Raw genomic sequence first — 22,642 nt, 5'->3', positions numbered from 1 at the left:
ACATTCAGGGTGGCAGCAAAGGAAGGACAACAAAGGCAGTGAGAATGCAGAGGAACCACGTCAAAGCCTCTGTCACAGTAACCACAGGAACCACGGGGGCAAGGGGCAAGGAGACAGGTGAACCAGGAAACGCGCCTCCTGCTCCGGAAGTTCATCGGGAAGAGCAATGCAGACGAGCCCCCTGGATTAAGCCAGTGAGGAGTGGGGGGCCACGGTCACCTGTGAGGCAGCAGTGACTCAGTGAATTCAGAAAGGAAGGAAGGTGAGAAACAGATGGTGAGTTTAGAGGATGAGGCGAAAGGAAGAGCAGAAATAGGACACCACCATAAAGGGGTGGGAAAGGTCGAAGGCTATTTCAGTTTCTTTGTTTTTAGAGAGTCTTAAGATTCAGGAGTGACACCTGGGGGCTCAGTTGAGTGTCTGACTCTTGATTTCAGCTCAAGTCATGATCTCAGGTTGTGAGATGGAGCTCAGTGATGCACTCCGGGCTCAGGGCAGAGTTGGCTTTTCCTTCTCCCTCTGCTCCTCCCCCTCCCACTCACTTGCTCACTCACTCTCTCCCTCTCTCAAGTTAAATAAATAAATAAAATCTTAAAAAAAAAAAAAGATGGGGTGTCTGGGAGGCTCAGTCAGTTAAGCGTCTGCCTTCGGCTCAGGTCATGATCCCAGGGTCCTGGGATCGAGCCCCCATCGGGCTCCCTGCTCAGCGGGGAGCCTGCTTCTCCCTCTGCCCCTCCCCCCACTTGTGTTTTCTCTCTCTCTCTCTCTCTCACTCACTCTTTCTCTCTCAATAAATAAATCACTCTTTTTTAAAAAAAATTTTTAAATTTAAAAAATTTTAAAAAACAATGCAGGAGTGAAGACTTTGACAGAGTGAGAGCTTAAGAAGGCAGGAGAGGATGAAGTGGGAGGAGTCATGGTAACCCTTACAAGAAATGGTCTCTTTTACCTTAAGAAGAGAAAACAAGATTACTAATGTATGGAAAGAGAAAGAGGAGACCTCCAGACCTGCTGGCACCTATTTCCTGGGGACCAGGAGGCGTCCACTAAGTAGGAGGTAGGACCTAAAGGGAAGTTAAAGGCACGAAAAGCTTGCTGGGAGAAATGCTTACAGGAGACGCATCAGGAACAAGTAAAAGCACAGCGGGGTCTGACGACAGCGACCTGAGGTGGAAATGAATGCAGCTGTGCAATTTTTTCCCGGCAGCGTTTAGTACTGAAACAGCATGAATGGGGGAAGCAGAAGCCGGGAGCGGTCCAGCAGCTCAGTCTGGCACAGAGCCTGAGGCAGGTAAAATGCCAGGCAATCCACGAGAAACAGAAGTGGCAACAGCAGAGTCTGGAAGGAGGAGAGAGTGACCATCAGGTGGCATTTAGAGCCGTGGACAAATACATGGAGGGATTAAAGGGGACCCTAGGGGTCCATATGTGTGTGAAAGCAGGTTCAAAAAGAACTGTGGTTGAAATCATGAGCAGGATTTCTTAAATTTAAGGTTGTTTTGCACAGAGCAAGTCTGGGGTGATCTGCTTCCGGCTATGACTGCAGGATTAGGTTGGAGGAGTAAAGAACGGGGTTACTAAAATACCCCACAGCACTGTAACCCAGTGGTGATAGTTAGGTATAGACCTGGAAGTGGATGCCAGAGACCCTGACTGACGACTAAAGAAGACACCTCCAAAGCAGATACGAATTCCCCAATGGATGCGAGGGAGAACCCGGTGCCAGTAAACCTTTATGGCTAAAAGTGGGAGAGAATCATGTTGCTGAGAAACATGCATTTCAAGGGATAAAGGCAATCATACTAAGCGTTACCTGGGGAGGGAGTAAAGACATTCAAGACTCTGCCTCTTGGTTCTCCTTATATTAAGGCAAGAGAAAATGAGTAATAACTGGCTGAGGAAATAATTTTAATGAAAGCAAGGATTTCCATCATGTATGTGAGTAAGAAAATAGTCCCTAGTATCAAGGAGTGTTCTAGATACATCATACATACCGGGTCTGAAATCATGTCCCCAGTGGCTACAGCAATGAACTTCATCCACAGCAATCCGGGTAAATCTCCTGGCTTCATAGGCTTTCTCTAGTCTCGACATGAACATTTTGCTTTTTGCGATTTTCTCTGGGGTCACATAAATTAGCTTTAGCTTGGAGTTTTTATTTACCATTTCAGCATGAACCCATTTCACATGCTCCTATTGAAAGCAAAAACAGACACAATGATGGAACTAAGCTAGTAGACTGGGATACTAAGCAGTAAATGAAGATACTCGTTACTCAAGCCACAGCCTTGGACTGTTTTAGCAGATGTTGAGTTCATTAAAACAGACCACGTGCCAGTACTAAATTTAGGGCAACTGTAAATAGCATTTTAGTTGTTTACTTGTACCCAAATGTTGATAAAAGAATAATCTCATTTGACAAAAAAAAAAAATAAAAATAAAAATAAAAATGAAAACACTCCAAGTATTTACTCTATGAAGACATAATTCTAAATTGTTCATAATAAATGCCAAAATATGAACTAAATGCAACAGGGATGATTGTAAAGTTGGGTTTTATTAATTTTAACATTGTATTTGTGATCACTTCATATACCTGAACAAAATTTATTCTTGATTAGCTAGTTACTTTAATGATGCTATCAAATCTACTCAATCTCTTTAGGTTTTGTAAAGCAGCCTATTCATTAAGATTTTGTAATATAAAATATACACTCATATAATAAAAATACATCTTAAAAGCTCACAATTATTGGGTTCTTAGTGCTCTATTTCGTAAAATATTTAGCACATTAGGGGTCATATTTTTCTTTCTAACCTAATTAGGAACAAAACAAGTATAAAGAAACAACTGTGGATGTGATAGACAATGTTCAAACTGCTTTCATTGTCCCAGCAAATTCCTTGAGATATCCTTAAGTTTATTAAGAAATGGCTAAAGTGTATTAAATATTTCAACTGGTCCTTAAATGCCCCAGAAATCTTAGGGAAGCAAATATAAGGCTATTTCCTCAGAAATGGAGAGGTGGAAAAAAAAAAAAGTTATATTCACATCCTATGAACTGCTAGTGAAAGCAAACAGAAAACTGGACTTGACCTTGACCCATCCCTTCTCTTTTTTCTATCTCCAATTTTTCAAACAGCAGTGATGTGGCATGAACGTCTAATTATCTGCAACTTCTAGCTACTTTCTATTATTACTACTCTCTTTTTCAGGGTTAAGGAAGTACAGTAGTAGAAAAAAAATGTTCTCCATATTCGTCCTGTTGAATAGGAGAGCAGTTCAGACATGAGAATTTAAATAAAACAGAAATAGATGGGAAAAACTAAAGGAACCACGGCTACCTGGAGATTTGGCTGACACCAGGTCCAGAGGAAAATATGCAAAATGAGCAGGGAGTAACTTCTCCTAAAAGCAAGCAAGGAGTCAAAAACTATGGGGTGAAGAAAAAAGATTCAGGAGCCAACCTGAAGAGATGCTCACTGCCCAAAGACAGGACTATTTCAGCATAACAAAGAATAATATGGATTAAAATCCATCAAATATGTTAAATATCCATAAGTTTATAATGGTATTAAAAAAAAAAAAAAGACCTTATTGACCCCAGTTAGAAATGTCAGGAAAGCATCTCTTTCTGAAAAACAGTAAAGAAAGGGAAAGAATTTTTGATCTGCAAAGAGTTAACAAGGAACAAGTTCTTTATAGAAAAAGTCTAGCTGATATAAGGAGTGACAGAACGAGAAATCATCACTTTGGAAGCCCCTAATTAAAGCCATTATTTAAGGCAGGCAATAATCATCAGCAGCTCTAAAGCCATTAGACGAAAAGGTGACAGAGAACTTGACAATAATAGAATAGGCAGATATCACCCGAACCCACTGTCCGAGCTTAACATCACACAAAATAACCAGGTTATGATGTACCTCCTGAATCATGCCATGGGAAATATACTCTTGAAAAAAAAAAAGAAAAAGGCCAAATACAGTCAAGCTTCTAAATCTAACTAAAAGGAACAAAATGAACAACATCACAAGGAAGTTATCAGAAAAACTAGGATATAGCAAACTATAAGTCAAAGACCCTGATTTCTTCAAGAAATAATTTAAATTTACATGGGAAACAAACAGGAAATAAGGGAAACCTACAGAAATATCACCAAAATACAACATAAACCATGAATCTATTCTGGACCACAATTTAAAAAAAGAAAACTAAGTTTTGATGAGACAGAGAAATGTGAATATTTTTACTTGATTATTTTAATGAATCAATATTAAATTTTTTAGGTGTGATGATGTCATTATATTTTTCTGATACATACTGAAGGAGTTACAACTGAAATGATATGATGTCTGAGAATTGTTTCAAATAAACAAACCAAGAGGGAGGAGGGAGGGAAAATTCCGGGCATATAAATGAAAAAGGATTGGTCATATGTTGATAATTGTTAAAAGTGGTTAATGGATACTTGGCAGTTTTATTACAATTCTACTTTTCTATACTTTTGGAAATTTCAATAATATCTTTTTAAAAAAAGAATAGCTAGGAAATGCTTATTCAACAGATGAAGGTAAGAGAGTCCATTCTCAAACAGATGAAATTCCACAGAGAAAGGGTACCTTGTTAGTAATATACTGTTTATATTTACTTATCTTGCATAATTAGAAATTCTTGCTTACTATTTTCTAATAGATAATATAAAACAAGTCAGCTAATGTTTACTGTAAAGTGCCAGATAGTAAATATTAGGCTTTGTGGGCCATACAATATCACAACTACTCAGCCATTATTGTGTGAAAACAGTGGTAGACAACACGTAAATGAACAAGCATGGCTGTGTTCCAATAAAACTTTATGGACACTGAAATCTAAATTTCATATAATTTACACACTTCACAAAGTATGCTTCTTCTTTTGGTTTTTTTAATCATTCAAAAATATAAAAAACCAAGCAATAAAGACTAGAAAGTACATAGGCCACCACCAGAAACACCAACTTTATGGGTAACACAATGGCACTAAACTCGTATCTTTCAATAATCACTCAGAATGTAAATGGACTAAATGCTCCAATCAAAAGATACAGGGAATCAGAATGGATATAAAAAAAACAAGACCCATTAGTATGCTGCCTACAAGAGACTCATTTCAGACCTAACAACACCTACAGATTGAAAGTGAGGGGATAGAGAACCATCTATCATGCTAATAGATATCAAAAGAAAGCTGAGGTAGCCATACTTATATCAGACAAACTAGACTTTTTAAAAAATATTTATTTTAGAGAGAGAGAGAGGGGAGAGAGCGTGCGTGGGGGGAGGGGCAGAGGAAGTGAGAGAATCTCAGCAGACTCCCTACTGAGTGTGGAGCCTGATATGCGGCTGGATCTCAAGACCCTGAGATCACGACCTGAGCTGAAATCAAGAGTCAGATGTTTTATCTCAATATCATAAAAGCCATCTATGAAAAACCCACAACGAATATCATTCTCAATGGGGAAAAACTGAGAGCTTTCCCCCTAAGGTCAGGAACACAGCAGGGATGTCCACTATCACCACTGCTATTCAACATAGTACTAGAAGTCCTAGCCACAGCAATCAGACAACAAAAAGAAATAAAAGGCATCCAAATTGGCAAAGAAGAAGTCAAACTCTCACTCTTTGCAGATGATATGATACTTTATGTGGAAAACCCAAACTCCACCCCAAAACTGCTAGAACTCATACAGGAATTCAGTAAAGTGGCAGGATATAAAATCAATGCACAGAAATCAGTGGCATTCCTATACACCAACAACAAGACAGGAGAAAGAGAAATTAAGGAGTCCATCCCATTTACAACTGCACCCAAAGCTATAAAATACCTAGGAATAAATCTAACCAAAGAGGCAAAGGATCTGTACTCAGAAAACTATAATATACTCATGAAAGAAATTGAGGAAGACACAAAGAAATGGAAAAATGTTCCATGCTCATGGATTGGAACAACAAATACTGTGAAGATGTCAAAGCTACCTAGAGCAATCTACACATTCAATGCAATCCCCATCAAAATACCATCCACTTTTTTCAAAGAAATGGAACAAATAATCCTAAAATTTGTATGGAACCAGAAAAGACCCCGAATAGCCAGAGGAATGTTGAAAAAGAAAAGCAAAGCTGGCAGCATCACAATTCCGGACTTCCAGCTCTATTACAAAGCTGTCATCATCAAGACAGTATGGTACTGGCACAAAAACAGACACATAGATCAATGGAACAGAATAGAGAGCCCAGAAATGGACCCTCAACTCTATGGTCAACTAATCTTTGACAAAGCAGGAAAGAATGTCCAATGGAAAAAAGACAGTCTCTTCAACAAATGGTGTTGGGAAAACTGAACAGCCACATGCAGAAGAATGAAACTGGACCATTTCCTTACACCGCACACAAAAATAGACTCCAAATGGTTGAAAGACCTCAATGTGAGACAGGAGTCCCTCAAAATCCTAAAGGAGAACACAGGCAGCAACCTCTTTCACCTCAGCCACAGCAACTTCTTCCTAGAAACATCGCCAAAGGCAAGGGAAGCAAGTGCAAAAATGAACTATTGGGACCTCATCAAGATAAGAAGCTTTTGCACAGCAAAAGAAACAGTCAACAAAACCAAAAGACAACTGACAGAATGGGAGAAGATATTTGCAAATGACATATCAGATAAAGGGCTAGTATCCAAAATCTATAAAGAACTTATCAAACTCAACACCCAAAGAACAAAGAATCCAATCAAGAAATGGGCAGAAGACATGAACAGACATTTTTCCAAAGAAGACATCCAAATGGCCAACAGACACATGAAAAAGTGCTCAACATCGCTCAGCATCAGGGAAATCCAAATCAAAACCTCAATGAGATACCACCTCACACCAGTCAGAATGGCTAAAATTAACAAGTCAGGAAATGACAGATGTTGGCGGGGATGCGGAGAAAGGGGAGCCCTCCTACACTGTTGGTGGGAATGCAAGCTGGTGCAGCCACTCTGGAAAACAGTATGGAGGTTCCTCAAAAAGTTGAAAATAGAGCTACTATACAATCCAGCAATTGCACTACTGGGTATTTACCCCAAAGATACAAATGTAGGGATCCAAAGGGGTATGTGCACCCCGATGTTTATAGCAGCAATGTCCACAATAGCCAAACTGTGGAAAGAGCCAAGATGTCCATTGACAGATGAATGGATAAAGAAGATGTGGTATATATATACAATGGAATATTATGCAGCCAACAAAAGGAATGAGACCTTGCCATTTGCAACGACGCGGATGGAACTGGAGGGTATTATGCTGAGCGAAATAAGTCAAACAGAGAAAGACATGTATCATATGACCTCACTGATATGAAGAATTCTTAATCTCAGGAAACAAACTGAGGGTTGCTGGAGTGGGGGTGGGGTGGGAGGGATGGGGTGACTGGGTGATAGACAGTGGGGAGGGTATGTGCTATGGTGAGTGCTGTGAATTGTGCAAGACTGTTGAATCTCAGATCTGTACCTCTGAAACAAACAATGCAATATACGTTAAGAAAAAAAAAAGAAGATAGCAAGAGGGGAAGAATAAAGGGGGAAATCAGAGGGGGAGACGAACCATGAGAGACGATGGACTCTGAAAAACAAACTGAGGGTTCTAGAGGGGACTGGGGGTGGGAGGATGGGTTAGCCTGGTGATGGGTATTAAAGAGGGCACATTCTGCATGGAACACTGGGTGTTATGCACAAACAATGAATCATGGAACACTACATCTAAAACTAATGATGTAATGTATGGTGATTAACATAACAATAAAAAATTAGAAGAAAAAGAGTCAGATGTTTGACTGAGCCATCCAGGCACCCCTAGACAAACTAGGTTTTATTTTATTTTATTTAAAGGTTTTATTTATTTGAGAGAGAGAGTGCACAAGCAGGGAGAGTGGCAGAGGGAGAGGAGGCTCCCTGCTCAGCAGGGAGCCTGATGTGGGGCTCGATCCCAGTACCCTGGGATCATGACCCAAGCTGAAGGCAGATGCCTGACCAACTGAGCCACCCAGGCACCCCTTGATAAACTACATTTTAGACTGAAGACTGAAACAAGACATGAAGAAGGCCATTATATCATAATTAAGTAGTATATCCATCAAGAAGATCTAACAATTGTAAATATTTATGCCCCCAACTTGGCAGCACCAAAATATGTAAAGCACTTATTAACAAATATAAAGAAACTCATTGATAATAACATAATAATACTAAAGAACTTTAGCACCCTGCTTGCAGTAATGGACTGATCATGTAAGCAGAAAATCAACAAGGAAACAATGGCTTTGAATGACATACTGGGCCAGAGGGAGTTAACAGATATATTCAGAACATTTGATCCTAAAGCAGCAGAATACACATTCTTTTCAAGTGCACATGGAACATCCTCCAGAATGCATCACATAGTGGGTCACAAATCACCCTTTAACAAGTCCAAAAAGATCAAGATCATACTATGCATATTTTCAGACCACAACACTATGAATATTGAAGTCAACCACAAGAAAAAATTTGGAAAGACCACAAATACATGGAGGTTAAAGAACATCCTACTAGGGCGCCTGGGTGGCTCAGGTGGTTGAGCAACTGCCTTTGGCTCAGGTCATGATCCTGGAGTCCCGGGATCGAGTCCCGCACTGGGCTCCCCGCTCAGCGGGGAGCCTGCTTCTCCCTCTGACCCTACCCCCTCTCATGCTCTCTGTCTCTCATTCTCTCTCTCGCAAATAAATAAATAAAATCTTTAAAAAAAAAAAAAAAAAGAACATCCTACTAAAGAATGAGTGGGTTAACCAGGAAATTTAAGAAGAAATAAAAGTATATGGAAACAAGTGAAAATGAAAACACGACAGTCCAAAATCTTTGGATTGCAGCAAAGGCAGTCCTAAGGGGGAAGTATATTCTAATACAAACAAGCCTAATTCAAGAGGCAAGAAGTCTCAAATATATAACCTAACCTCACACCTAAAGGAGCTAGAGAAGGAACAGCAAATAAGGCCTAAAGCCAGAAGAAGGGAAATAATAAACATTAGAGCAGAAATAACAATTTCAAAATTAGTTTAATAAAGCTAAGCAAAAATGCATTTAATGATATATGATAAGAAACAGTATGTCAAAAAAAATAAATATTTGCCAGTTGAGAGTTAACCTACAAAGAAGAGGAAGGTGCTTGATAAGTATTCAAAAAACAGTCTGAATGTTGATAAGGGAATTCAAAATACCATAAAAATCTCAAATATCATCAAGTTAACAATTATGTAGAATTTATGTAAATATCTTGTTTAGAAGTGAATCCCTGGAAAGCAAGGCCCACAAAAGCATTGCAATTTTAGAGTCATAGTATTCCATTATAATGTGACAGCCAGTGATAAACATGATGCTTAGCAAGATCTTGAATCAAGAAAGGTGTGTTCACTAGGGCAGGAAAATAAACCAGACTTTGGCAAGAAGTTTGAATCTTTTTTTCTTGTTTAATTTTTCTCTAGTTAAAACTTAGAAAAGTTAGGTAAGAATCTTCTTTTTCCAAGCATTGACTGACGCTGCTAGAACCATATTTGGAAAAAATTATGAAGTGTGAATAAGAAAAGCTTCATTTAAAAAGAACATGGGTAAGAATGGTTTGCCTACGGGTTTCCCATGCCACTTGAAGAGTGGCCAATTTTCCCTCTAAGCCGCTGGAAAGCATTGATCCAGGAACAATGATTAAACTCCCGCGTAAAGAAACAAGCAGAAACAAAACTTGCAAAGAAAAACAGAATAAACCTTTATTCCAAGCAGCAGGTGAAGAATCCCATTCACTGCTTTTCCCAGCATCAGAAGCCTGTAAATGCTGCTTTATTCGGTTTGTTAGGATGTTCTTTTTCTGAATGAGCTCTTGTTGCTTTTCCAGAAGTTCCTGAATTTGAAGGTCTACTGCATGTAGCTCATTGGTTATAGAATCCAATTCCTCAAAGCTATAAGAAAGGAAAAAAAGATACAATGACTAGTTTTAAGTTTCCCTACTGATTTTTGGATATTCCTCACCATTGAAATTACAAACTTAGTAGTTGAGCAGGGTGGTTAAGGGCAGGTGTGCTGGAGTCACACGACCTGAGTTATATCTTAGGTCCTCATCCCAGCTCAGGCTAAGTACTTAACTGAGCCTCAATTTCCCCATCTGTAAAAGGCGATAATACCTAGCTTTCATAGTACTGTTTTAAAGAATTAAGTGAGATAATATATGGAAAGTTCTTAACATAGTACCTGGAACAAAGTTATGCATTTAATAAATGATCATTATTATTTTTTATTGTGTTGTAGGGAGTGGTCCTAAGTCATTTAAGTAAAGTGACCAGACTTTAAAGCAAAAGAAAGCTAATTTTTTTTTTTTTTTTAGAGAGGCAGAGAGGGAGAGTGTGAGCGGGGAGTGGCAGAGGAAGAAGGAGAGAAAGACCGTAAGCAGGCTCCACGCTCAGTGCAGAGCCCAACACGGGGCCCGATCTCACAACCCTGAGATCATGACCTAAGCAAATATCAAGAGTCAGATGCTTAACCAAGTGAGCAACCCATGTGCCCCAAGAATGCTATTTAAAAGTAATTCCCTTAACTACTTAGCTATTATTTCACAAAAACACTTATATTTGGGTTCATATGTTGGCATGATGAGGAGCTGATGATTATAAACAAGCTGACGTAACAATAAAAAGAGAACTGGAATTGACATTACAATTCCATCATAACTAATTTATAAAGCAGCCTTAATGTATGATTCTAATCAATCTGAGTATTAAAGCCAAAGTGAGATTTGTTTTGACACCACACCAATGGAAACTAAAAAAATTTTTAAAGATGTCCTTGGTGCTTTCTAAAACATCTGCCTGCATTAATCAGTGTCCGGCTTTAATCCTGAAATTTTCATAAGATGAAACCTCATGGTTATGACTTAAAATAGGATGTTATGGTGGCTGTGTATTGTACCAACTACCAGCATTCACTTCCTTCCAGGATTCTGGGTTAGGACTGGCCACAAGTGAACTCCACTTCAGACTTGGAAGGCAGAAATGAAACAGCAGCAGCTTTACGTTCAGATGGCTGGTGTAATGTCAGGTGCTGTTGGGGCTCATTCACCTTCTTGGCATCGGGCAGAAGCCAGTTCCTCCAGCTCCTGCTGAATCTCTTTGGGGCAGCAGCTTGGCCCACAGCTTCCTCAGCTTCTCTGAATTGTTGGGCCATGTTCTGTAATTTTCTATGGCAAGCGCACCAGCCCTTCTGCAGGGCACCAGCATCCTGACAGTCAGAGCCTTGGAGGCAATGACACGCCGACATGAGTGCAAGCGAGAGACAGACAGGTTCCACTTTGTCCTCATTGGTTTCAGCTCTTCTTTACCCTCCCACACTCACACTCCATCTTCCTGTCCCTACTGCTGGCACTGCTGACTTCAGGACCAGTAATGGACTGATTAACCACGTCCTGTGATCACGTAGGAGCTAATTCCTATAATCTATCCCTTATATCACTCATAATGATTCAGCTTCTCTGCACCCTAACCAACACCAAATGTTGTTCCAGAGGAAAAGAAAGTTAAAAGTAGGTTCTCTAAATTGCTTCTATGCCACCTAGAATAGTCTCTGATTTAAAGATTTAAAGGCATTAATGACCCTTGCCTGCAGTGGTAACAGGGACAGTGGTATTCCATGGCATGCAGTAGACAAAGTTATGTAAATTATAATCCAGACACTAATAATTAAGTATCTAGAGAGGAAAAGGCTCTGGGTGACCAAGTGTTTGCTGTCACAGAACAATTTTGTGAGAATAATGGGGTTGATTATCTGCTCCTAAATATGCTGAAGAAGCTGAAGAAATGCAGGATCTGCATAAAGGGACCTCAAAGTCTCTATAACTGTCCTAAAAGAACCCCTTATCTCCTGTAGCTACCGGGCCAAGATCACTGAATACCAACATTCTGCAAGTGGCTGAATTACAATGCAAACTGAACTCCCAGCCTTGCACAGACTCTTATGTTAAAGTTAAGGGCACTGATTAGAAAGAAGTGAGACTCTGCAATTGGGAAGGGAACATCTGGGCAGATTCCAATGAAGCAGGCCGGGGACCTTAAACCACTAAATTCTGCCGAGTCTCTCTTGCCCTTCCTCCTCTTCCTCAGACAGCTTTCCCCTGTCTGAATGCCTGTGATGGTCTTTCCTGAGAGAGTTGCCTCACAAGGGATCGCTAAACTCCACTAAGAATCTGCCCTGCCACCTATCAGCACTTCAAGAATAGGAAGCCCTAGAGAATGATGTACAAATGAGTGACACATGAAGAGACATGAAACACACCAAGAGTTGCACTTGCCAATATATATAAGCATTCCTCATTTTATTGTGCTTTGCTTTACTGTTTCGCAGAAATTGAGCTTTTTAAGAAATTGAGTTTGTGGCAACCTGTGTTGAGCTGGTCTATGGGCACCATTTTTCTAACACCCTTTGCTTACTTCATGTCTATTACATTTCGTAATTCTTATAATATTTGAAGGTTTTTTATTATTACAATTGTGATGGTAATCTGTAATCAGTGCTCTTTGATACTATTATTATAATTGCTTTGGGGAACCACAAACCACACCCATATAGGACGGAAATCTTAATAAATGGTGTACGTATTCTAATTGCTCTACCAACCAGCCATTCCCCAGTCTCTCTCCCATGGCCTTTCCTATTCCCTTAGACACTTCTATACTGGAATTAGGCCAGTTAGTTACCCTACAATGGCCTCTAACTGTTCAAATGAAAGAAAGAGTTGTACATCTCTCACTTTAAATAAAAATCTAGAAGTGATTAAGCTTAGTGAGGAGGCCATGTCAAAAGCCAAGACAGGCTGAAAGCTAGGCTTCTTGAGCCAGTTAGCCAAGTTGTGAATGCAAGGGCAAAGTTCTGAAAGGAAATTAGAAGTGCCAGTGAACATATGAATGATAAGAAAGAGAAACAGTCGTAATGCTGATATGGAGAGAGGTTTAGTAGTCTGGATAGAAAATCAAACCAGACACAACATTCCCCTAAGCCAAAGCCTAATCCAGAGCAAGGCCTCAACTCTCTTCAATTCTATGAAGGCTCAGAAAGGTGAGGAAGGTGCAGAAGAAAAGTATGAAGCTAAAAGAGGTTGGTTCATGAGGTTAAGGAAAGAAATCATCTCTATAACATAAAAGTGTAAAGTGAAGCAAGTGTTGATATAGAAGCTTAGCAAGCTATCTGGAAGATCTAGCTAAGATAATGAATGAAAGTGGTTACCCTAAACAGATTTTCACTGTAGACAAAATAGTCTTATATTGGAAGAAAGATGCCACCTAGGACTTTAATAGCTAGAGAGGGGAAGTCAATGCCTGGTTGCAAAGCTTCAAAGAATAGGCTCACTCTCGTTACAAAGTAATGGAGCCAATGTTCACTTACCATTCCAAAAATCACAGGGGCAAGAATTATGCTAAATTGTGTTCTGTAAACCTCGATGGTAGCACATCTATTTAAATGTGTTTACTATATACTTTAAGCCCACTGTTGAGACCTAGTGTTCAGAAAAAATATATATATATTTTTTTTCATTGACAATCCATCGAGTCATCCAAGAGCTCTGATGGAGATGTCCAAAGAGATTCATCTTATTTTCATGCCTGATAACACAACATCCATCTGCAACCCATGGGTCAATAAGTAATTTTTGACTTTCAAGTCTTATTATTTACAAAATACATTTCATAAGGCTACAGCTGCCACAGATAGGGATTGCTCTGATGGATCTGGGCAAAGTCAACTGAAAACCTTCTGGAAAGGGCTTGCCACTCTAGATGCCATTCAGAAAATTTGTGATTCATGGGAAGAGGTCAAAACATCAACATTAACAGGCATTCAGAAGAAGTTGATTGCAACTCTCATGGATGACCTTGAGGTTCAAGATTTCAGTGAAGGAAGTCACTGCAGATATGGTAGAAATAGCAAGAGAACCAGAATGAGAAGTGGAGCCTGAAGTTAATTGCTGCAACCTCATGATAAAACTTTAATAGAGAGGAGTCATCTTATGGATGAGTGAAGAAAGTGGTTTCCTAAGATGCTGTGAAGATTGCTGAAAGGACAAAAAGGGATTCAGAATATTACATAAACTTAGTTGATAAAGCAGCAGCAGGCTTTGAATGGATTGGCTCCAATTTTGAAAGAAGTTCCACTGTGGGCAAAATGCTATCACATGTACAGAAAAATCATGGGAGGAAAAGTTTATGATGTGGCAAACTTTATTGTTTTAAGAAATTGCCACAGCCACCCCAACTTTCAGCAACCGCCACCCTGATTAGCTAGCAGCCATCAACATCAAGGCACAACTCTTCAGCAGCAAAAAACATCACACTCAAAAAAAAAAAAAAAAACCATCACACTCACTGAAAGCTCAGATGATAGCTAGCATTCTTCAGCAATAACATGGTTTTAATTAAGGTATAAACATTGTTAAGACATTCTAATGCATACTTAATAAACCATAGTTTAGTGTAAATATAATCTTTATACGTACTGGGAAACCAAATAACTCTTTGGCTTGCTTTGCTGTGATACTGGCTTTATTGTAGTGGCTGGAAACAAAACTGTAAGATCTCTGAGGTATGCCTGTATCACCAAAAAAGTAAGGCATAATTGTGGGAAGAGATCCTAAGGGTACTAAGCCAGAGTGAACAGAATAAAATCTTGAATGAACCTAAATTTACTGATATGGACTCAATATGAAATTCTGGTTTATTGTGTTAAATATAGTGGCCAGGAGTGGCTCTAATAATTTATTTAGCTGCTTGCTAGAAACCTGGCTCCAAAAATGAATATCAGAAAGTTGGGCTGGAATGACACAGGGGTAGATTCCAAAGACATTGAAGGGCTAGAACTCCCTGGCTATGCCCTAAAGGAGGAATCCAGAGGCTTAGGGAGATGGGAATGCCAGAGTCTCAGTCTACCGGATCATCTACTCTCTTGCTGTCCCCAGGGAAGATCCAGAGGAGGGAGCCCCAGCATCCCTGAAGAGCTCTTAGTGGCTGTTTTCTGTAAGCTAAGAATGACAATGGGAAGTACTGTCTTTGAACTAAACTACCTGAATCAATGAGAATGATGGATTCCAAGGTATGGGGGCTAAATGGTAGCAATTCAGTTTACAACCAAAGAAAAGGTACATGTGGTTGCTATAATATGCAACAGAGCAACACAGTAATCAGGATAGTCTGATCCAAAGAGAATTCTGGCATTGGCTAGTTGATCATGATGACTCTGAAACAGATTACTTGATTTAAAAATGCAGAATACAAAGCCCTGATTCCAGTACACATAAGTTTGACTTGAATCACTACAAGTGTCATAGTCCTTCAATCAGTTCCCAGAAATGAGCCAATTTATAGACCCAGAGTCCCTTGAATAAAGTGGAGGTTGGGGCCCTTTGAGGAAGGCCTCTATTACACAACTAAAAAATTATGTAGGAAATCTTCACACTAGTGTTCTCCAGAGCAACTTATCAGGGTAATTGTGTATTTGGGAAAGGAAAATAACTTCTCAGAAATTATTGGACATTAACTCAGAACTGACAGTTCCTGGATGATTAAAATGCCATGGTGCTCTACCAGTCAGAACAGGGACTGGATTTATGCAAGTCACGTGATCAGGGCAGTTTTGCTCAGTCCATCACACAGTGGGCTCAGAAGGTTCTCTAACCCACTCTGTGATTATTTCCCCAGTTCCAGGTTGTATTATTAGAACAGATAAAGTCAGCAACTAACCAAATGCACATATTGGTCCCCTGGCCTATTAAGTCAGGACTATAATGGTAAGAAAGACCAAGTGGAAGCCAGTATAACTGCCCTTACCTACCAAAATAGGCTGTTTGTCCCACAGAAGGATTCTTGGGCCTAGGAATCGGGGTGGAAATGGGAGTGGCTCCTCTTATTTGTACCCTCTAGTGATCCTCTAGTGAAATGTTGCTTTCCCTCCCTGAAACTTTTGAACTTTGCTGGTTTAGAGGTCTCAGCAAGGAAGGAATGCTTCCGCCAGGGGAAAAAGCAATGGTTCCATTTAAATGGAAGTGGACTGCCTCTTGACCACTTTGAGCTCCTCATGCCAATGAATCAACAGGCAAAGAAGCAGGTTACTGTACTGGCTGGGGTGAGTGATTCTGACTATTCAAGAGAAATAGGATTGCTGTGACACTACTAAAGTACGGAGGAGTAGGTCTGAAATGTAGGGGATCCCCTAGGATACCTTCTGGTATTCCCATGTCCTGTGACTGAAGTTAGCGGAAAACTCAAAAGCCAAATACAAGCAAACTGCTAAGGCAAGTCCACACACCAGACATTTGTGACTCGATGAGGTGCCTGCTGAGAGCAAAGGAAGAAGGAATGGGAAACTGAAGAAGATAGTTATAAAATAACACCTAATAACCACATGACCAGATGAGAAACAGGACTATAATAACTATAAGTATTTCTAACTTATTTTGTTGTTGGTGGTGGTGGGTATGTATGTATATATCTATGTATTTGGGTCCCTTTTCCTATTCTTCCAACATCTAAAATAAAATGTTAATAATAGCTGACTTCATATCTCAGGATTTAAGTTAGAGGATTATCAAAAAGAATGTGATTCAGTAAGAAGAGGAATGAGCAGCATCCAAAGATGTATAACAAGAACATGTGCCCTCCTTTGGGGAGAGGATTAATTTATATTTGGTTGTACAAGGGACAGTTGTGCTTCCTTGGGCAGCCAGAGATTTGGAGGGCAGAAGTGAAACAGTGGGCTTATTTTCCAAACAAATAACTGCAACTCTGACTGCTGCCATATATCCTCAGGGAAACAGCAGAGTTTGCAGCTGCTCCAGACCCTGTGGGTTCTCCTTCAGCTTCTCTAAATCCTCACCCGAGCAGTATGCAACCAGCTTTTTGACAGGTCTCTTGCATTGTTCAAATTGGAGACTTTGAGGCAATGAGACTAATGCAGGTTCTGTTAAGAAACAGGATTCATCTTCACAGGCTGCAGTTTGTGTTTGCATTCCCCACTGTGTATCTGCCTTCTCTTCCTGACTGCTGGCTCTGCTGACTTCAGGCCCAGAGCCAGACACACAGGCAAACATACGCAAGGGAAGAGCTCGACCACCTCACATAATCACATAAGGTTAAATCCCTCAAGTAAATCCCTTATATCACTCACAGTGCCTCTGCTTCTCTGATCAAGCCCTACCTGACAGAGAGCTTCCGATTCAAGATGGCAACACAGGAAGAGCCTGAACTCATCTCCTCCACAGACACAACAAATCTACACCTATTATTAGAGCAATTCCTCCTAAAGAAGAACTGGGGATGGACTGAACAGCTTCAGCACAACAAAAGATACAAAGATCACATAAAGAAAACAAGACAGACAGACATACTCTAACAAAGGAAACCCCCACCACCACCCCGAATGCTGTGGAACTGCAGTGGGAGGGATAGCACTGAGGGGCTGTGAGCAGATTCATCTGCCCTGGGACACAGAAAAAAAGCCAAAGTTTTGAGACGGAAACTAGAATATAAAGGAACCAGCCTTAGGACCCTATCAAATGGCAGGACAGCAACTAGAACTCTCTCCATATCTGAGAGGCTGGCAAGTGCCATGGTTTGTTTCCAGTACATCTTGACAGCACAGACAGGAGCAGGTTATGGATGCCACAGCTGGCCTGCTGCCTCAGTGAGCCCTGGGCCTCTAAGCCACATCAAACTTGGACCCCCCAGGGCACAGAAAAAAAGCTACAGTTTAAAAGAGCAACTAGAATATAGTATCTAGCCCTAGAACTCCACCAAATGGTAAGGAAGCTGCTGGAAATTTCTCTGGATTGGAGGGCCTGGTGAGTACCAGATTCTACATTCCCCTCTACCTTCATAGCATGGATGGGAGCACAGTCCAGGCACCCTAGCTGGCCTACTGCCTCAGTGAGCGCTGGTTCCCTAACCCACATCATCCCAAGCCAACCTACCAAGACAGCCCCAATGCAGTGCACGCTGTAACACCCCTGGTCAGTGCTCGCTACAGCAACAGCCATCTTGCCAAAGTCATCAGGCACAAAGCACCCTGGAATAATCCAGACCTGTACCACGTTGGCTCCAGATAACATGCTAGGACACCATAATGCGCAGGACTCCAGGACCTCCTCACTCAGGTTCTCTTCAACTCCAGCCACTCACTGAGAGCACTACTTACAGAGAGCACCACAGGAATCTCTGCCTTTGAAATCTTTTGTCATTCTGGTTGAATGGGTAACTAAGTATTATTTAAGAGTGACCTATGATTCTATTTGACCAAATGTTTTAAATCTTTTGACATTTTCAACAAACTTCCCCAAATCAACTTTTGTTTTTTGGTTTTTTTTAAGATTTTATTTATTTATTTGACAGAGAGAGAGATAGCGAGAGCAGGAACACAAGCAGGGGGAGTGGGAGAGCGAGAAGCAGGCTTCCTGCCGAGCAGGGAGCCCGATGTGGGACTCGATCCCAGGACCCTGGGATCATGACCTGAGCCGAAGGCAGACGCTTACCGACTGAGCCACCCAGGTGCCCCCAAATCAACTTTTGAATGAAGTAAAAAGAGATATGTTAATTTATGTAGACTTATTTGATATATTAATTTGCATGGGAAACACTGTCAAAAATAATGTTTTATCTTAGATCATAATTTATATGGGGTATATTATTAAATAACTAATTCAAAGATTATATGAAATTCCTAAAAATTTGACATGTCCTGGTATATTATCTAGTCATAATTCCAGCTATTATCTTAAAATACTACAGATCACAAAAATAACCAATTTTATTTGTCAATTCCATTTGTGTGTGCGTGTGTGTGTTTGTGTGAACTCTCACAAGATCTTTAACCATGGCTATTTTTAAATTTTTTTTCACTCATTGGCAGTTACTGTTTTACTGTTATTTTCATAAAAGTGTTCCTACAAAAGTGCTTCACCTGTAAGGAAAGTCATGGAAAAGACTGACAACTACAAGTTTCTGATAACTTTAAGATCATAACACTGAACGGGTAAGGATTTCTAAAAGTCTAACGGAAAACTGATTCATAATGTTGCTAACCCAAGTTGAAGCAAAACAAGAATTACAGGAGACTGAACTAAAGATGATTATAATTTTATGACTTCATTTAAAACATTGCTAGTTCTTTAATGTTTTGTTTTCCAGATTTAAAGGGCCCTATTTTCTCCTCTGTTTTAAGCTATCTACAGCTTACAGCACTTCAGTAAAATACACTTTTGTAAACAAAGGTTGAAACAAGTATTTTTTTCTCCTTACTTGATCCCTCCAGAATTCAGAAATTCTTTTTGAATATACTTATTTTTCATGACAATATATGTATTTACATAAGCTCGATCTGTTCTCCTTTTAATAGGACACAAATTCCAGCACAGCAGATTTAAAAGCACCTATTTGGTCAATCACTATTCTTGCTGCACTTATGTAAATAATCAGGCCAAATTTTTGAAACTAGACTTAATTTACAAACAAGTTAGTCTGACTGCGGTCCTCTTTGATAAAAACAGGGACAATTCCAAAGAAAAAAATGAAGTTTCAGTAATACACCCTTGTGGATATCAGATTCTACTGCTGTTAACTGTCCTTGAGGTTTTGTTTTCTACCCACAAACTGGACTGGATTCTGAATTCTAGCTTCTTCCAATATTTGGCTAGAATTCTCTGAACTAACATCTCCAATTTTCTCCCACTCTTCTGAGTTGGAATCACTATGAAAATAAAACTGCGCTTCTCCCAAAGCCATGCAAGCTAAAACTGGACAACTTGACATAAACTTGAGAAACCACCAAAACAACCCATGTGAGGGCAATCTTTGTGTCTGTTGCTCTGTGGCCATGCAGCAAGATCACGAGACATCCAAACTGCAAACTGGGAAAATCTGTCAGATTGCCATTCTTGCCCTCACTCCATCTGAAGATGTTTTAAGCCCAATATTTAGAAATTATCTCAACTAGCTGATCTCCAAACTCAGTGAATTTATAATTTGCTTGAACTATTAACCTTTTTGTTTCCATAGAAACGCCTCTCATTAAATTACCTCACTGCTCACACCATATGGAGGCCTAATTTGGGTGGAAGTTCACCTGTCACACGACCTCCTAAAATAAATCAATCTCACCTTCAACCAGTCCTAAGTCATCATGAGGAAGTGATTGTTAAAACATCATGTTACGCTAATATAAATAACTTTTTATTTATTTTATTTTTTTAAAGATTTTATTTATTTATTTGAGAGAGAGAATGAGAGAGAGAGAGAGAGCACACTTGAGAGGTGGGAGGGTCAGAGGGAGAAGCAGACTCCCTGCTGAGCAGGGAGCCCGATGCGGGACTCGATCCCGGGACTCCAGGATCATGACCTGAGCCGAAGGCAGTTACTTAACCAACTGAGCCACCCAGGCACCCTGTAAATAACTTTTTAAAAACTGAAATCCATTTGATTTATTTAGTGGGTTAAATCTTGGCACCTGGGAATCTGCTCTGGGAATTTTTAAGTCCTAGGCTATTTAACTTCAGTCATCTTATTTACTAATACGTTGTCTAACCCTAAGGGTTTTAAAGGCCTGTCAGCAGCCACTCATATGCCAAATGGTATCCATCAGGATCAGACAAGTGGATGAAATCAACAATAACCACATAAATGATGAAGAAGGTGACTACATGGCCCTCAGCATGATGATTCAACTAATGGCAACAGCAAATATGTGATTCTTCAGCCTGACTACATCAATGATGGAAACTGAAAAATAATACTATACTGCTTGGTCATTCTCTCACCCTGCTGAGATAATGTTCAAAAGGGGAGAATTGTTTAAAAAAAAAAAAAAAACTAAGAAAGACCAGCCTTAAAAATTCCCTGAGCAGAGAAAACCACTTTAGTCATACAAAGCTTACTTTAGCTTATTTTGTAAGACTAACTTCACCTGGATAATTACTTGTGTATACCTCTGGAAAACATCAGCAAAAACAGCTTCCCAAAGTTGATACGAGGTAACCACTAACCAATTCCCTATCGCCTAAGAAAACGTTAATATTCTAATCACTGTGAAGAAACAGTCACTGACTTCTTACTCTCTAAGCTGCTTTGTAACAACATACCCCTGATCCTCATTCCCTCTTCTGGCTTGAGTGCACCTGCTTCCCCAGCTGTTCTTTGGTGGGTGCACAACAGACTTTTACTAATTACTACTTCGGTGATTCTATGGCTTTCCTTCTGCTATTTCTGAACTTTTCACAGCATCCACAGCAAATATGCCACGAAGTCACAGCCAGTCATTCCCACTGGAGTACATGCCACTGAGGTACCACAGGCTAAATCAGACACGCGTCCCCCTCTCCCCACCACCTGCGTTTAGAAAACAACAGCAATGTAATACTACCCTCCACTATGCTTATGCGTCCCCCGATGGTGACTGCCTATCTACAGACTCTGGTAACCAAGCTTCCTGCATAGAAAAGGCTGGAGATAAAAGAGAGGGGTAGGCAGTCCGACGGGCCCTAAAGGACCAAGCTCCATCAGAGATGGGCGACGATTAACGCCCGGTTCTCTCCTGCCGATATACTGGTGAACGGAAGTGATCCGCGATAGGCCGGCCTCACCCTCAGGAAGGAGAAGAAAACATTAGCCTTTCAAAGCAGATTTACCCCAGAACCTCTCCCCAGGGGGTTAAAGAACCCCTTCACCCCAGCCCAGCCCAGCCGCCTCTCTCTCTGACCTCGGAGCGCCGGCCATCGAGACAACTACTTACACTTTCCAGCCGCTCGCCAATGAAAACTTCCCGCCACCAGCCTCTCCTTTCCTCCCGCGGCGCGCGGGGTAGGTCTCCTCAACCAACCGCAAGTAACACGCTTCTCTAATTGGCGGAGGGGCGTGGCCACGATGTGCGTCCCCGAACGACTGCGGGTGAGTGGGCAATATTGGGGGCGGGCTTAGCCAATGGGAAGCGGTTTTGAAGCTGGGGGCGGAGCCTGTTTCGGGAAAACCCGTGGGCTCTCGCCGGGGCTGTTCCCCGGCTTCTTAAAACTCCGGACTTTGGGGGCGCCTGGGTGGCTCAGTTGGTTGGGCGACTGCCTTCGGCTCAGTCATGATCCCGGGGTCCTGGGATCGAGTCCCGCATCGGGCTCCCTGCTCCTTGGGAGCCTGCTTCTCCCTCTGCCTCTCTCTGTCTCTCATGAATAAAAAAAAACAAAAAACTCCGGACTTTGGTTCACGCCCTGGGCGCCCCGAGGTGCTGTCGCCGCTGCCCTCACTACTGCAGCCATGATCTCCTTAACAGACGCCCAGACTAAGCTCGCCCCGGGATCCCCGCCTGGATCCTCGTTGCTCGAGCTCGTCTCGCCCGCCCCACTGACCCGGTCATCAACGAATGAAGCTTCGCGTTGGGGGCGGCGGCCCGCGGGACTGAGCTAGGGATGCGGGACGCGGAGGGCTGCCTTGAGGGGGCGGGAGCTGGATTTGCAGTGGCAGACCTGGCCTGGGAGGAGGAGGTCGGTGGGATCTGGGGAGGGGGAAGCCTTGTGAGCGTCTGTCTTGAACC

At 41.1% G+C, this 22,642-nt stretch overlaps 1 protein-coding gene across 5 annotated transcripts in view; it reads right to left on the bottom strand.

The window, feature by feature from the left end:
- LOC135364455 (ATP-dependent DNA helicase Q1-like) overlaps window positions 1-21,969 on the bottom strand; it is a 47,196-nt gene extending 25,227 nt beyond the window's left edge. For all 5 annotated transcript variants that reach the window (XR_010411597.1, XR_010411598.1, XR_010411595.1 and 2 more), the window contains exons 1-3: window positions 21,854-21,969; window positions 9,812-10,002; window positions 1,995-2,193 (exon numbers count right to left, since the gene is read on the bottom strand). Coding sequence is in view for 1 of the 5 variants with exons in the window: in XM_064591517.1 (XP_064447587.1) it covers window positions 1,995-2,193; window positions 9,812-9,862 (250 nt within the window). In the remaining 4 variants the exon portion in view is untranslated. The remainder of the gene's footprint in view (window positions 1-1,994; window positions 2,194-9,811; window positions 10,003-21,853) is intronic.
- Between the last annotated feature and the right edge of the window lie 673 nt (window positions 21,970-22,642).

This window comes from Mirounga angustirostris, unplaced genomic scaffold (assembly GCF_029215605.1).
Source record: "Mirounga angustirostris isolate CCGP_5_RB_7025 unplaced genomic scaffold, mMirAng1.0.hap1 SCAF_5, whole genome shotgun sequence".
Lineage (NCBI taxonomy): Eukaryota > Metazoa > Chordata > Mammalia > Carnivora > Phocidae > Mirounga > Mirounga angustirostris.
This window is presented reverse-complemented; position numbering and strand designations above follow the sequence as displayed.